Source organism: Aptenodytes patagonicus, chromosome 13 (assembly GCF_965638725.1).
Source record: "Aptenodytes patagonicus chromosome 13, bAptPat1.pri.cur, whole genome shotgun sequence".
In the NCBI taxonomy this organism is placed as follows: Eukaryota; Metazoa; Chordata; class Aves; order Sphenisciformes; family Spheniscidae; genus Aptenodytes; species Aptenodytes patagonicus.
In genome coordinates, this window is record NC_134961.1 from 8,071,693 (window position 1) to 8,086,736 (window position 15,044).

General features: G+C 40.7%; 1 protein-coding gene across 4 annotated transcripts in view; it reads left to right on the top strand.

Moving 5' to 3' along the window:
* SMURF1 (SMAD specific E3 ubiquitin protein ligase 1) overlaps positions 1 to 14,155 on the top strand; it is a 47,890-nt gene extending 33,735 nt beyond the window's left edge. For 2 of the 4 annotated variants that reach the window (XM_076350657.1, XM_076350659.1), the window contains exons 9-18: positions 762 to 908; positions 2,166 to 2,370; positions 2,643 to 2,746; positions 4,277 to 4,391; positions 5,384 to 5,562; positions 6,406 to 6,543; positions 6,920 to 7,040; positions 8,559 to 8,760; positions 9,576 to 9,660; positions 10,428 to 14,155. In XM_076350657.1, the coding sequence (XP_076206772.1) occupies positions 762 to 908; positions 2,166 to 2,370; positions 2,643 to 2,746; positions 4,277 to 4,391; positions 5,384 to 5,562; positions 6,406 to 6,543; positions 6,920 to 7,040; positions 8,559 to 8,760; positions 9,576 to 9,660; positions 10,428 to 10,527 (1,396 nt within the window). In that variant the 3' untranslated portion in view covers positions 10,528 to 14,155. The remainder of the gene's footprint in view (positions 1 to 761; positions 909 to 2,165; positions 2,371 to 2,642; positions 2,747 to 4,276; positions 4,392 to 5,383; positions 5,563 to 6,405; positions 6,544 to 6,919; positions 7,041 to 8,558; positions 8,761 to 9,575; positions 9,661 to 10,427) is intronic. The other 2 variants (XM_076350658.1, XM_076350660.1) reach the window with 1 other exon arrangement.
* The last annotated feature ends 889 nt before the right edge of the window (positions 14,156 to 15,044 follow it).

The following is a 15,044-nucleotide window of genomic DNA, read 5'->3' on the forward strand; positions in this document are numbered from 1 at the left end:
CTCTATTAGGTGGCTGGGGCCTTAAGTCTTTTCAATTTTCTAGGTGTAAATACCTCCTATGTATTGAATTCAACCACTACCTGAAAGTGAGCGACTACCTTTAGCAGCACTTAGAATGATACCCAAAATTTATCTAGGATGAAGGGGGTGAATGTGTTAGTAAAGCCTTATTCTCAATGATTTATCAGTCAAATAGTTAGGATTCTAACCTTGTCTAATTAAAGAGGTGATTTCTTTTTTTTAGGTGATAGGTGATCTTAGTACTTGGCTGCCTTAGCCTCTTAACTTATTGGGTGTTTGGAGACAGTGGTTGGTGCAGAGGCCTTTGGTTAATTGTTTGGTTTTCTGCACGTGGATCACATTAGTGTTAATGGGAATTTTTCTTTGAAATTTTTGCTATGAAAAAATGTCTCTTCCTCCTTTTACAGCCCTCAGAAGCCCTGTCATCACCTAAATGATGATGTTGCATATTGAAGTTACTTTTAAGCTGTATGGCTTTGTTACTTTCAAAGCTTTTCAAAGACAGAAGGTGTTTTGCTGATTTACCTTTCTATCCATGTACCATGCATACATAGGGAGTTGCACTGCTTAGATTGAGGATTCTAAAAAGACAGCATTAAAATAGCTATTCTGTCCTTCCTAAGACTTTCATAGCCTGGAATCACTGAGCACCAAATTCATTCCCCCCTCTACCCTGAATGTGAATTGGTTTCATCTTAACTTCAGAAGTGCTTTAACATTTTGTTTGCTTTTCTCCTTAGAGACCTTAACAGTGTGAATTGTGATGAACTAGGACCTTTGCCTCCAGGTTGGGAAGTTAGAAGTACAGTTTCAGGAAGAATATATTTTGTAGATCATAACAACAGAACCACACAATTCACAGATCCACGACTACATCACATCATGAAGTAAGAACCTTGCCTGCTAAATAATTCATGTCAAGTTTGGATTCTTAAACCTTTTATTTTTGTCCAATTTTAATACAGTCTGGGAGCCATGAGGGGCTGAAAAACTGCATGATAACGATATTGGGGAACAGATGCAACCAACGCTCTAGTCAGGGTCAGAGCATCAGTTCTCAGTGCTGGTTTTATCTAAGCTGTTTGCAGAGACTCTTCAAAAATCTTTTTACTATGCTTTGCAGTCCTCAAGTTTAAGGGAGGGCTTGCTTATTTCGGCACAGCACTGATCTCTGAGCTGGTTTGACAAAGTTGCACCAAGCTGTGCTGGAGTGAATAGGCAGTTCTGGAAATGCTGGGGTGTGGGGTAGAGGATCTGCCAGGCAGTTCCACAGCAGTCAGCTCATGCCTGCCTGGGTTAGCAGTTCTAGCTCTGTGCTAGCTATGCTAGACCTGAACTGGCTTTGTGCTCCTGTGAGCTCCAGACAAGAGGAATATAAAGCCAGCTGGAGTCTGGTTGCCTGGTGCTGTGCACAGCCAGCTCGGGTTTAGCAGGATTTAATAAGCTCAAGCTCTGCATCATGCAAAGGCAGCTGAACTGTTACAGAACTGACCCTGGAAGCAGCCTGGCAGTGCTCGTTGTGCCCAAGATCAGACTTTTTCCTGGATCTGAGTTGTCTGTGCTTGAAGCCAGCTGGGGAATCTCTGCATCTAAAAAATCATTGCTCCACAATGCAAATAAAACACGGATAGATAAGGATAGTTGAATGTATGAAGCTGCAACTATTTGGGACAAGTACATCTTCCTCTTTTAATAACTATACATGCAGTACTTTTACTGTGTCAAGAATCCCCAGCTTTAGTTTGCATGGAGCTGGAATAAAATTCATTGCAGTTGTTAGATAGTTCCATTTATAAAGCTGTTGTTTGTTCCGTTAGAGGTCTCTTTTCATGTTACACTCTTGAAAGTTGTCACTCTATGGGAGAAATACCACGCAAACTTTTTAATTACTGCTCAGTCAGCATGCAGTGATCATGCTCCACAGCCTTCCACAATGTGTTGCTGTATAAAAACTGAGCTGAAAAATGCTGAAACTCTTTATTGTAGATATCTGTATTCCTTATGTCCCTCAATGTAGGGTAATGATGCTATAGAAGCTACCCAGCTGAATATACAGTTCACTCCAGGTTCCTCTTAGAGAAGCTTACTCAGTTGTTCCATCATTGTTTTACATGTTCCTTATTGTTATGCTTCCACTTTCACAGCCATCAATGCCAGCTAAAAGAGCCCAGCCAGCAGCCTCTGCCAGCTCCAAATGAGGGGTCACTAGAAGACGGTGAGGAGTTGCCAGCACAAAGATATGAAAGAGACTTGGTACAAAAGTTGAAAGTTCTTAGACATGAGCTCTCTCTTCAGCAACCGCAGGCTGGTCACTGCCGCATTGAAGTATCCAGAGAGGAAATATTTGAGGTATTTGATTGACTTTTTACTACTATTAGTAGCTTTTGTAACTCAAGAGTTAAGTAAAACTGATCTTTGATTATAGCAAGTCTGCTTCACGAAAGAGGTGGTGAATACCACTAAGTGTTAACAGAGTTGTCACTGGAATTTGCTTCAGATTAGCACTTTAACAGAATGGTTTTTCGTAGTTGAGTAGCAATCTATGTATTACAGTAAAGCATCTTAGTAGACTTAATTATAGGAAGGAAATAAAATGTCTAATTGTAAAAATACACATACAGGAATCCTACCGTCAGATAATGAAGATGAGGCCAAAGGACTTGAAAAAGAGGCTTATGGTGAAATTTCGAGGAGAGGAAGGCCTGGATTATGGAGGAGTAGCAAGGTGAGATTTGGGGGGTTGTCTGACATTTTTAACTGTAAAATTGTCTTTAAAGTGACCTGTGGCTGATATAATTCCCTTTCAAATTACCTGTTAATGGTATATTTAAGTTATTTGTGATCTAGTTTATAGGTAGTGGTTGTAGGTTCAGTCTTGGTTTCATGGTAGATTGGAAAGTGGAAGCATGTGATTTAACAGTTGTCCCACAGCCCTCCTGGTGTCAAAGGCTCGTACTAAATGATTTGGTTTGCCTTGGATTTGGGAACGTTACTGGAATTAATGCCACACTGAGGTGTTTGTTTCCCCTCTTCCCTATACGTAGTCTGTTTTCGTCACCATTACCCAGCGAGTGTGAAAGGCTTGTCTAGGATAGGCTATTGATCTTACTGCAGAAAGTGCTGATCCCAGCAACAGGCCCCAGTTTCATAAATGACAGTGTGATCAGCTCGAATTGTGAGGTCTTTCAAGAAGCATATAGACTCTGAAGTAAAATCCAAATCACAGTAGAGGTTCTGTTAAATACACCTGTCTGATTTCCAGTGAAAGGATTGCAAGACAACAGGGGTTCCTTTTCCCACATTCAGGAGAGTCCTCTGATCTGTTGGAGCAGGAGTGGAGATGAACTAATCCTAAACAAAGGCTACACCACCCACTTAGGTGTCTTTCAGTAACCCATCGCTGGACAAAGGAAAGAAGTTGGAACATTCTGAGCTGCCTTACCCGAGGCAACCTTGAGTGTCTCTGCTGTTGACATCCTGTTGCCCTGATGGCTTTCATAATTGCCCATTTGCTGCAACAGACTCTTTTCAGATCAGTACTGCTCCACTTCTAAGCATTAAAGTTGATAGTTCTCTCAGAATATTTTGGACCTGGGATGGGTGTCCAAATTTAATAATAAAGGGGTATTTGTCATGGTGAGTTGGGAGGTCAGAAATAGCTTTAGTTCCATTCCAGTCCTTATTTGTTACTGAGGTGAGAGAATTTACCTAAGCTCTCCTCCCTTAATGTGTTCGGTCTCTCTGCCCCTTCTGGGCTCTCTGCTGAAAGCAGAGATTCTCTAGTCATCAAGCATTTGCAGAAAAACAGCTTTTCTAAAGACTTTTCTAAAGTGATTGAGCTGATTTTAAACAACAGATTTTTTGAGTATTTCTTTATACTGTACAGGTTGCAGAGGAGGGGATCTCTTAGTCTCTAAATATCTGAACTGTGTACAAAGTCAAGTTTTTTTGGAAGTGGGTCTTGTTCAGACTCAATTTGTTGATGGCGTCTTAACAGATTGCTATAGCTTCTCTAATTGATGTTAATCCCTTCAGTACTTCTAAACTAAAACAAGTCTGCCTGTGAGTGGAGTAAGACACTTCATGGGTTTTTAAGCGTACCTTTTTGGTCTGCAAGTGGAGGGCAGTACAACGTGATCCAATTTTGAAATAAGCCTTTCATAACTGATGGCTAGTTTGATGATTCACGATAATTGTGTTGTCTGAAACTTAAGTGGAAGTTGCACCCTTCTAAAATACTTTTTTTTTTTGGCAGAGAATGGTTGTATTTACTGTGCCATGAAATGTTAAATCCCTATTATGGACTCTTCCAGTACTCCACAGATAATATTTACATGCTGCAAATCAATCCAGACTCTTCTATCAATCCTGTAAGTATTAACTTCTAAGCGACATACCTACTTTAACAGAGGTCCCCTGCAGTTTTTTCTTGTAGCTGTTCTTCCACTCTACAATAAGAGTGTAAACGAAGGGTAAAGCAGAATAAGAATGTGTTAACGAGTCTTATATTGATACAGTATGAAGCAGACGGATTTTGTTCAGAAATGTAAAACAGGAGAGAGGAGGTATTCTTTGAGAAGTATCCGATTCCTTTGAGACTCCTCAGTACTGACTGGGATGCACGATGATTCTGAGAAGATACACGAAGGTGAAATTCATCTTCACTGTGAATGCAGGCGGTTGTGTAAACAGCATTGCATCCTAAGCAGCGTTCATCCCATGACTCTAGGGGCTTGTATGCCTTGCTTGCCCTTTCTCAACAAGCTGCTGTGCTTGCTTTTTTTTTCCTCACTGGAGGAATTGTATTGATGCAGACCCTAAAAAGAGCAGCAATTATGTATTAGTACAGGGGAATTTTTCCTGACGTGACATTTCCTGACATTTGCTCTGTGAGATGGGGGAGATAGATTGGAGGAATCTCAACCGTAGGACTTATGCCTCAGTTTTCAAAAGTCAGTTTATAAGCAACATGAAAGACATGAAGGAAACAAGCACGTGGCCTGCTTCTTCAAGAGCAAAACGATTTTGACGGTTAAACAAAGGACAAACTAATTTATTTGGAATTGTTGTATCTTGGATTCTGGGGATTTCATGGGGATTTTCTTTTCCTGAGTTTTGCCCTTTGAGAGGTCTAGAGGACTTGTATCCAATTTATTAGCCGGGTAATGCACAGAGACTTGTTTGAGGCATTTAATCATTAAATGGTTCTGTTCTTGGTTATGTTATGAGGAAAAATGGTGGCCCCTCTTACCCAGAGGGCTGCAGATAACTTGCACTGAACATACAACTGATGGTGCAGATATAACCACAAGATGTCAGTGTCTTCCCGCTGCCTGATTTTTTCCCTCCTCTCTCCCTGCAGGACCATTTGTCTTATTTCCATTTTGTTGGTCGGATAATGGGTTTGGCTGTGTTCCATGGACACTATATCAATGGGGGTTTCACGGTTCCCTTTTACAAACAGCTTCTGGGTAAACCCATTCAGCTCTCCGATCTGGAATCTGTTGACCCAGAATTACACAAAAGTTTAGTCTGGATCTTGTAAGTACTGTATTTATATATTGCCTTGCTGTAGAGAAGATGGGGTAGAGTATGTTGGCAGTAGTGAGATAACGCTTTATAGAAAATGTTTGCAAAAATCTTGTAATGGGGGAGGTCTGTACAAAATTATTAAACTACTGTTTCTATGTCGGAAAGCTCAAGGTACTTGAGGAAAAGTTCTTATTGCAAACTCTTTGTTAGCTCTCCTTGCAGCAAAGCAGATACTAAATTATTAAACATTGCATGGGTGTGGTAGAATATCACAATATCAAAATGCAAACTCAGGACAGAGTTCTGAGGGGAAGTACAGCCTGGTTCAAGAGAGAACCAACTTTATTGAAAAGGAAATAAATGGAATTAGCTTGGACTTCTGTACACTACAGTTCAGAACAAAATCCACCATTCGGTGTAGCTTTGGGACTCTCCAACTCTGCTTTGTATTTGAAGTTATTGATGTCATTGAAATTCACTGCATGCGATCTCTTCTGTGCTTCACGCTGATAAATGACAGCAGATCAGTTTATTGCTCTGTGTGTGTATATACCTAAAAATAGAATATATATGTGTGTGCGTTTGTGTATATAGGGTTTAATTAATTATTGTGAGTACTACTAGAATTAGATGGGTGACTCATACCTGGTCAGGCTCTTCAACATGCATTAAGCTCCATGGAAATTGGTGACTGTGGCAATATTACTCTAGTGGTGGGAAATGCAGATGGTTAGTTACTGGGTTTGTCCTGAAGACTGACTAAGTGTTCAAATAACAAACTGTCAGCATCACTGCTGAGAGTTATCAAAATATCAAAAATACTAGGTTTACCTTTTATCTTTCCATTGTCAGAGAGAACGATATCACCCCAGTTCTGGACCATACTTTTTGTGTGGAGCACAATGCTTTTGGGCGGATTTTACAGCATGAACTCAAACCAAATGGCAGGAATATTCCAGTGACAGAAGAGAACAAGAAAGAATATGTCAGGTATTGCAGAACAAAAATAGATCCTGCAAATGTAATGGGAAGAAGGTAGTAAACAGATTAATTTTTTTATATAGTGAAACTAGTGAAATAAGTATTTTGGGGGGAAATACCTGAGTCATAAATGACCGGAGCGTTTTCACACAATGCCCTATTGTAAGACCTGGGAAGACGAAGCTGTGAATTGTACTTTGGTTTTTCTGTTGGTGGTGCAGTAATTAATTGTTGATGGAAAAAGGAACTGATAAGCACTTCTTTCATAATACAAAATTTATGTATTAAAACAAGCTCCTCGGTAAAACGAGCATTTTCCAGCTCTGCTATGAAAAGCCCGGTCCTATCTAGCTCATCATCCCTGACTTTTTCTTTTTTCCCCCAGGTTGTATGTAAACTGGCGATTTATGAGAGGAATAGAGGCACAGTTTCTGGCTCTGCAGAAAGGTTTTAATGAACTTATTCCTCAACATCTCCTTAAGCCTTTTGACCAGAAGGAACTTGAGGTATATGTTTTATCCACATGGAATATTGTTTCGTAACTTGTTTGATTTACAACCAAGCACTGATTTTAAAAAACCAACCAACCAAACAACAAACACACAAAACTTATTCCAATTTATGTACCAGAAAGCTGTGTATTTGTTTAACCAAACTCCTTTTGGTTTATTCTAGACATTTTTTGGGTTAACGTTGTTGAGAGGGCTACTTAAACAGGGAAAGACAAATACACTGTGTTGTCTAACCAAGGACTAATGCTTAAAGCAGGTGGTCTGAGCAAGGAGGGAGTACTGCAAGTTTGAGGAATGGTTGGCAAGACCTAATGTGTTATCTACCCCAGAACTTGTTTTCTTCAGTAACTGTTTTCATGCATGGCTGTTCCTGTATTCACGCAGGGCATGGTTTACAGGAACTAAAATAGAAGTGTGGAGCATATAGAAAATAAATGAATTTGTCTTCTCGTTTAATCCTGAGATGCAGAATGCTGCGTCTTAAAATAATTCCTGTTAGAGCAATTTTTCCTCTGTTTTCGCCTTTTTAAAAAAATAAGGCAACCTGTGGAATATGGACCATTTGTGGTATTGGAAGCACTAGCTTCGTGCTAGTCGTTCGTGCATACTGATTAATCCCATGAAGTTATTGCATGCCATTTGCTAGCTGCTTGAAAAGGCAGATTAAAAATCCATTAAATATTTAAATACTATCTGCATCAGAACAGTCACAACTGTCCTAATAATGTAAATGAGTGTAAGTGGGTGCTGTCTCAGTGGCACAAAAAGGCAGCTGCTAAATGGTTGCTCTCAGAAATGTGATCTTCAATATGGAATATTATGGGACATTTAGAATATGACGCACATTTTGTTTTGAGGGATGAAGTTTTCTCTATGCCGTTTATTTGTCGTTGCCAGGGGAGGTGGTTAGATTCATGGCCAGCAGTGACTTCCTTTTACAGTATTTTGCAACCTGGTGTCATCTGGAAAAGAGATTGAAGTAGTATGTCTGGTCTGAGTCAGAGCCTCTCACAAACGACATCAGAAAACAGATGCAAAGTTTCTGTAGTTTGTTGTGGAACAACAAACCAACTAGGATGTTACCATAAACCAAGCAGGATTCTGTCATAGTCGGTATCGGCACCTCTAGGACAAACCTGCTTCAGGACAATGATGTTGTGTAGCGCAGTAGATGGCATGCCTTCTTCCAAGTCTGTGCTGTACCCTCCTAAAGATATGCTGTACTTTTCAGGTAGGATAGATTTAACAAAGCAGGTCTCAAATGGGCTTCTGACTCTCGTTTCTTGTGAAAATTCTGGTTCTGGTAAATGTACTCCTTGGCCAGTTTCATTGCAGTTTAACTGGAGAGATTTACTGCCTGTTCCAAACTGTTTTGGAGCGTTGCCGTGCACCAAAAAGGTGGTTCAAGCGCGTGAAGAATGCTAGGCTTCATGAAATGGTTGGGTGTATGTTTTTATAGCTGCAAACCTGAAATTACTCTGAATGTTGAAGCATTTTCTAATCCTTTAACAGCTAATCATAGGAGGCCTGGATAAGATAGACCTGAACGACTGGAAGTCAAACACACGTCTAAAGCACTGCATGGCAGATAGCAATATTGTGAAGTGGTTCTGGCAAGCAGTGGAAACATTTGATGAGGAAAGAAGGGCAAGGCTGCTGCAGTTTGTGACGGGTTCGACGCGTGTCCCACTTCAAGGTTTCAAGGCTTTACAAGGTGACTGATGTGGAGGCCAAGTTAATCTGTGGTGGGAGAAAGAGATAAAAATCGTCTGGAATTTACTAGCCCCTTGTAGAACATCAGTGTATTACTGAATAACTCAAGCACTTAAAAACTTTTGATCCCAAGAGCAGTTTTTCATTTGTCAGCAGCTCTGCTGATGGCGAACACTTTAGCCATTGCTGATAATGATACAAGCTGGTCAATCTGTCATCGCACTTCGACTGGTGTCAATATTAGCTTATCAGTCTCCTACAACTCTGCGGACTGTTAAAATAATTGCATGCAAGCACACGCATGATTATAGAGCTGACCAAACAATTTTTTCACATTAAAATTGTATTCTCTTCGTTGTTTGACAACAAACCATTGGATTTTAAAACAAGTTCCTGAAAACTGCAATTTTTGTCATCAGAAAAGGTAGCAGTTTCTTAGGCTGTTGTGATTCTCCTGGTAACGTTCCATCTGTTGGCTGACAGTAAACTGATGTTCAAAATTAAAATACATAGTTCTGTTTTACAAGGAAAACCTTCTTGCACTTAAATCTTTTCATTTTTGAAGGTGCAACTTTGTTAACGTAAAACTTAGCAGCTTTCCAAAATACTAGTCTGCAAATTAATTGTCACGAACAGCGCTATTGCTTCTGCCATCCCTTCATCAGCTGCAAATCTGATCTACAGATTTAGCCTATGACATACTTATGTTTGCAGCTGGAACTGCAATTTTCTCTCTTGCCTTTTTATAAGTAGCAGAATCTGTGTGCGTGAATGATGTTTTGTTGAAGTGCATTAACTAGGATGTCTGTCTGTAAGGTTCTACAGGCGCTGCAGGACCCAGGCTGTTTACCATCCATTTAATAGATGCAAACACAGACAACCTTCCAAAAGCCCATACTTGGTAAGATGAAAACATTCTGCATGTCAGCGCTCGCTTTCCCTTTGTATTGGTTTAAAGGAGTCATCTCTGTTTGTCCTGGGTATGGATTAGCCATGTGACACGCATAGATGACTCCCAAGTGTGCTTTGCTAGCTTGGAAATATCTGTACTCTGCAGCCAGCAAAATAATCGACTTACCTTCTTAAAGCTTGATTTGTCTTCTATACTATTTGTGGTTTTCGTTTATCCCAGAGTTGATTATTCTGGATAGTGAGATGTTTGTAAGTTTTTTTTGTTTTTTTTTTTTCTTTCTACGTGTTCAGCAAAAGTATTCACCGAGAAATGAGTCACAGCAATGAGTCCTCATGCAGGATTACAACAAATAGTTTTCAGATGTAAAATGTAGGAAAAGTGCGCTCTTGGTGCAGTATAGGCACAGAGCTGAGCTCTTGTACGGAAGTCTCACTCTATCAGAGACAGGAAATCATTTCAGCAGCGGCACAGATCGTCTGCAGGCAGAGCAGGGAGTAGGCCTGTCTGATGTCTTGCTTTCTTTGCAAGTCTCCTGCATCTGCCACCTGCCGCCTCCTCCCAAACGCTGCCCTGTTAAGTCGTGCATTCCTGCTGCAGAAATACAGTTGTCTTTTATCTTGTCTCCTGTGGCCACTGAAGTGGCTGAGGCTTTCTTTGATTTTTACAAATTCTATCTATATGGAGCTGATGTAGGATTTCTTTTTTCCAATAAATATCTTAGATTCATATGCTGCAATGTGTTATTTTACCTCTAGCTTTAACCGGATTGACATTCCGCCTTATGAGTCGTACGAGAAGCTTTATGAGAAGCTGTTGACAGCTGTGGAAGAGACATGTGGGTTTGCTGTGGAGTGAAAAAGCAACCAAAGGAAACAGATGCTAGCTCATGGACCACCAAATCAAAAGCTAGAAGAAGCTTGCTGTGAACTTCCTGCTAAGCTGTCTGAAGCATCGGAACTCTAGACAACTTAGAGATGGGGCTGTTTCCCTTCCACCGCTGGTGGATGAGGGTTGGGGGTAGGGGCTTTTGGTGGTTTCCAACTCTATTTTCTCCCCTTTGTTACAATAACCCCTTCCCTCTTCTTCCATCCCCCGTAAAACGAAATACAGCCAAGTTCAGCATTTGGCTTTGGTTACACAGGATATTCTGCTAGATTTGTAACACATATTGTGATAGGGTCAGTGACCTGTGGGGTTTTTTTAATAGGAGAATCAAAGTGTAATTAAGAATGAGCTTGATTTGCTGAGGACTTGCAACTGGTAGGTGTACCTGGTTAGTTTGTCTTAAATCAAGCTTGAGCCCTTGTAGAGTCCGGCGGGTGCAGAGTGTCTGACTGGCACTGGAATTTGCATTGCACATTTTAAACACCCGTTTAAAAAGTAAACTTCTAGCAGAAAATACCTCCATATGAACACTTAATTGAAAGGTAAAGAAATCCAAGCTCTGCCTTAGCAGGAAGCTCCCAGTGGAAGCTGTGGCTCACCTTGAGAAAAGTGAAGGAATCTGGGACAGCTTAAATGGTATTGTATGATTTCTTTTTGGTCGTCCTGGCTGAAATCTAATTGTTTTGCACATGAAAACAATTATTTCCTCCTGCAGAATTACTTTCCATAGTTCGTTCAGATATAAGTACCTTGCAGAGAAGCCTTGTAAGGAGGGGAGAGGGGATAAAAATCTGTTCAATCCCAAAGCTGTGATTTCTGTGCCACTGTTTTACCCGAGATGTGTTTGTGTGACTTCAAATTCTACGACTCGCATGGAAATCGCCAAAAGCTAAGTTAACAGAGCAGACTTCTGTTCTGAAGTTTTTGGCCGTGGGGAAGGTTTATTTGGAGGTTGAGGTAAAAGGGTAACTATATAGTGAGTACATTTTAAATGCTATGGAAAGCTATTGGAAGAATTTATGACTTCAGTTCTGTAGGGATGAAAATTTCTCCAGAGAGCCATATAAGGCTATTTTTTCAAATATCTAAAACTAATATTACAAGGTTTGTTCTCTAACACATTGCTAAAACGACTTCCCAGGGGAAACAAAAGCAAATCAAATACCTGAATCACTAACACTTTTTCCAGTTTGCACACCAAGATGAGACAGTATTTTAACAAATAACACGGCTTCGGAAAAACCCAGTTGTCTATCGAACATGTCTGAACTTAAGTAAAGCAGACTTGCTTGTATAGGATTTTTTTTCTTTGGCAAGCCTGATTTTTAGAGAGATTCATTACGGAAACATTTAACAGATGTTATGTTTATGGAATAGTGCATTGAAATTCAGCTGTGGGTAAGAAATCGTTCTTAGAAGATGTCTACTGGAATACTTCTATTTTGTCTTTTTTTAATTGAATTTGATAATAGCTTTAAACTGTGATAGGACAGAAAGTAGACACTTGTCAAAACCCTGGCATCTTTCTCTGTTTTGTTTGTTCGTGGTTTTCTTTTTTCCATTGACCATAATTCTTGTGATTTGTTGTTGGGAGTAAGGATTGCATTGGAGGTGTAAAACTGTACCATATTGTGAGATTTGCACGGGGTGGCTAAAGATGCTCATCCTGCAAGGCTGTACAGGAGAGGCGTATTTAGACCCATGTTCTGTAGGAATCTTTTGGCACTTGGGGACCAGTTTCTGCAGTACTGGTTGTTGGGACGTAAGTGAAACTACGCGACTCCTTTGCAGAAAAGAGAGGAAATGCAACCGTCTGCAGAGAAGCATCTGCGCGGTCTTGGGCTGAGTAGCAGAATCCCCACAGCCCTGGCTTTTCAAAATGGCTGTGAAGTCGTACCTGTTCATAGAGTGTATTTAATCCTTTCAGTACGTTTGAATGTGCAATAAACCAGTCAGATGGGGGGGGGGGGGGGGGGAACCGCAAAATGGATTATTGCCCAAAAGCTTTGCATGCAGTCTCATGTGGATTTTTCACTAAAAGAGTTTTAAAAAAAAAAAACACAAACAAACCCAAACCCAGATACTAAAGCCCACTACTAACGAAAATCCTATCACGCAAGCTCTACATGCAGCACAGCTGGCTCAGTAAAAACCAAGCGAGGTGAAGGTAAAGGCCCTTGATTTGGAGATCTATAGGTCGGGTAGCTTTGTGTCAATGACACGGTTGACATACGATAGTTCCTAATGTCTTTGCTAGGTCGGTGTTTTATTGAATGCACAAAGTAAGAATAGGCAAGGATTGTTGTTTTGAAAAGTCCGTCTGTTTTTTGCTGTATCTAAAAGCCCGTGTCAAGGTACCTCCTCCGTGCTGACAGTAACGAGAATAGGGCGCTGTCTTTTTAATTATTTCAGTTCTCTTTTCAAACAGCTGCACCACCTCTCCCATCGTGTTGTCTTTGCAGTTTTGTGCCACTCCAGTGACGATGAAGACATTTTTTTGTATTGTTCTGTACGTGCGTTTGAGGCAGGCCTTAAAGCTGGTTGGGTGGATGGAGGAAAGAAAAGCGAGGCAGAATGGGTTTTAAGCGATGGCTTGTTCTTCCTGTGGCTGGTTTCAAGGCCAGGGAAGGATGAAGTGCAAACAAGAGTCTGCGTGGCTTGAGCCGTTGACTCTCTGAGGTCTCGGGAGCTCTCCGGCTAACCTCAGCCGTCTGAATTTGTATGTTTTATTCCCACTTGGTCTGCCAGCACTTGAACTGGTTGTTACTTCTCAAACTCGCCCAAAGAATAACATCGAGTCTGGTTGTTCATTTTGTCCTTACGCGTTCCACCTTGTACACTGATACTCTTGGATCTGACCTGAAGGAAACACAAGGTACGGTGCGTCTTTTGTTCCTGTCCTAAAGGCAAACCTAAAAGCTGGTCCGTTGGCACAGACCTCCAGTGCTTGCCCTGATACTGCTCATCAGCCTATACTATATGCTCAGGGATGTAGGAAACCACCACTTTGCTCGTGTTTTAAATCGGGAAGAAAGGAGACTGTTTTATGAATGTTAGCGCTAACTTGGGCATTATGTTAGACGAGACCCTGCTTCAAAAAGGCTGCTCGAAGCTCCGGATGGTGAAATCGGCGTTTGCTCAGCAGTATGTACTTAGTTCAAGTCGAGGTGGTTATGAAATCCAACAGATTTTGTAAATTAGTGATCCGGCCACCGGGCCCTCTGGAGCCGGTGCCCAGGTTCAGGGCCGTGTGGCACAGCGAGTTCCCAGAAACACAGTATGGATCTGTTTTTAATTTGTTAATTTTTTGTTCCTCAACCACTTTATAATGTATTTTTTTAATTTATTATTTTGTAATGTCATGTTTAAGTATTGCTGCTATCCTTGTTATTCTTCCCACTGTTTTTATTGCAGATTTATTTTGTGAAAGTTGTACACTAATGTTTCATTTTATGTCTAAATCAAAGTATTTAAAGAAATACTAGTTCTATTTAATGTGGTTATGGAACCAGCTGGAATAAACAGTGATTGTATAGTAGGCTGGACCCAGGAGGTCATGTTCATTTTTGTTACATATGCAATAAACTCACAACTTTAAGATCTTGGTATCCACCATTTTGTTTGTTAAAATATTTATGGAAGTCACGGGGAAAATTGATACGCCCGTAATTGAAGCGTGGTAGTGCTGTGCTCAGCTTAGCTGGGGGTGGAGGATAAAGGCAGAGCGTTAAAGGTGGCAACAGCAGAAAAATGTTGCTGTCGTTAAAAATTCTGTAGCATTACAAAACACTGAGTAAGATTTTTTTAAAAAACATTTTTTTATTTTTTAATTTATTTTTTTAAAAAGAATTAAATTTTAATTTAATTAAAAAAAAAAAAAAATGAACAATTGTTTGCTTGACAGAGCCAGGGTTCAGTGTGAGGAAGCTGTCCTGGCGTTAGCGGTGGCTGGGCTCACGAACACTGAGCGGCCGTGTTTTCTCACCAAACCGGCTCACGCTGTTCTGAGTACCAGCACCTCTGCGGTGGGGTTGCGGTTGTGGTCGCTAACTCAGTGGGCGAGGTATGGAAATGCGACTGATCTAACAGATTTATATGGACTGCCCAGATACAACAACTCCTTCCCAGGTAGAACACTTCGTTTCGTTCATTCTCTTAACTGATTAATTACCAGCCTTCACCTTTTTCCCTCTTTACTTTATTTGGCCTGTCATTTTTGGAAAAATCTCAGTTTTCAGGAAAAAAATGATAATCATTAATAATGATAATAATTAATGCTGATGAATCTCTGCTTTCCTGTATCTTTTTCTAACCAGTAGTGTTTTGCAAGTGGAGAAAGGCGGGCGCGAGTGAGGACGGTGCTGGCAGTGATGGTTCAGTGCTCGGTACGGGGGTGCGCCGCAGCAGAGCCTTCCCGCTCTAAAGCTTATTTTGTTCGGCGTTGGGTGGTTTTTTTTTTTTTCTTTTAAAAGGGGGGAACCATTCTA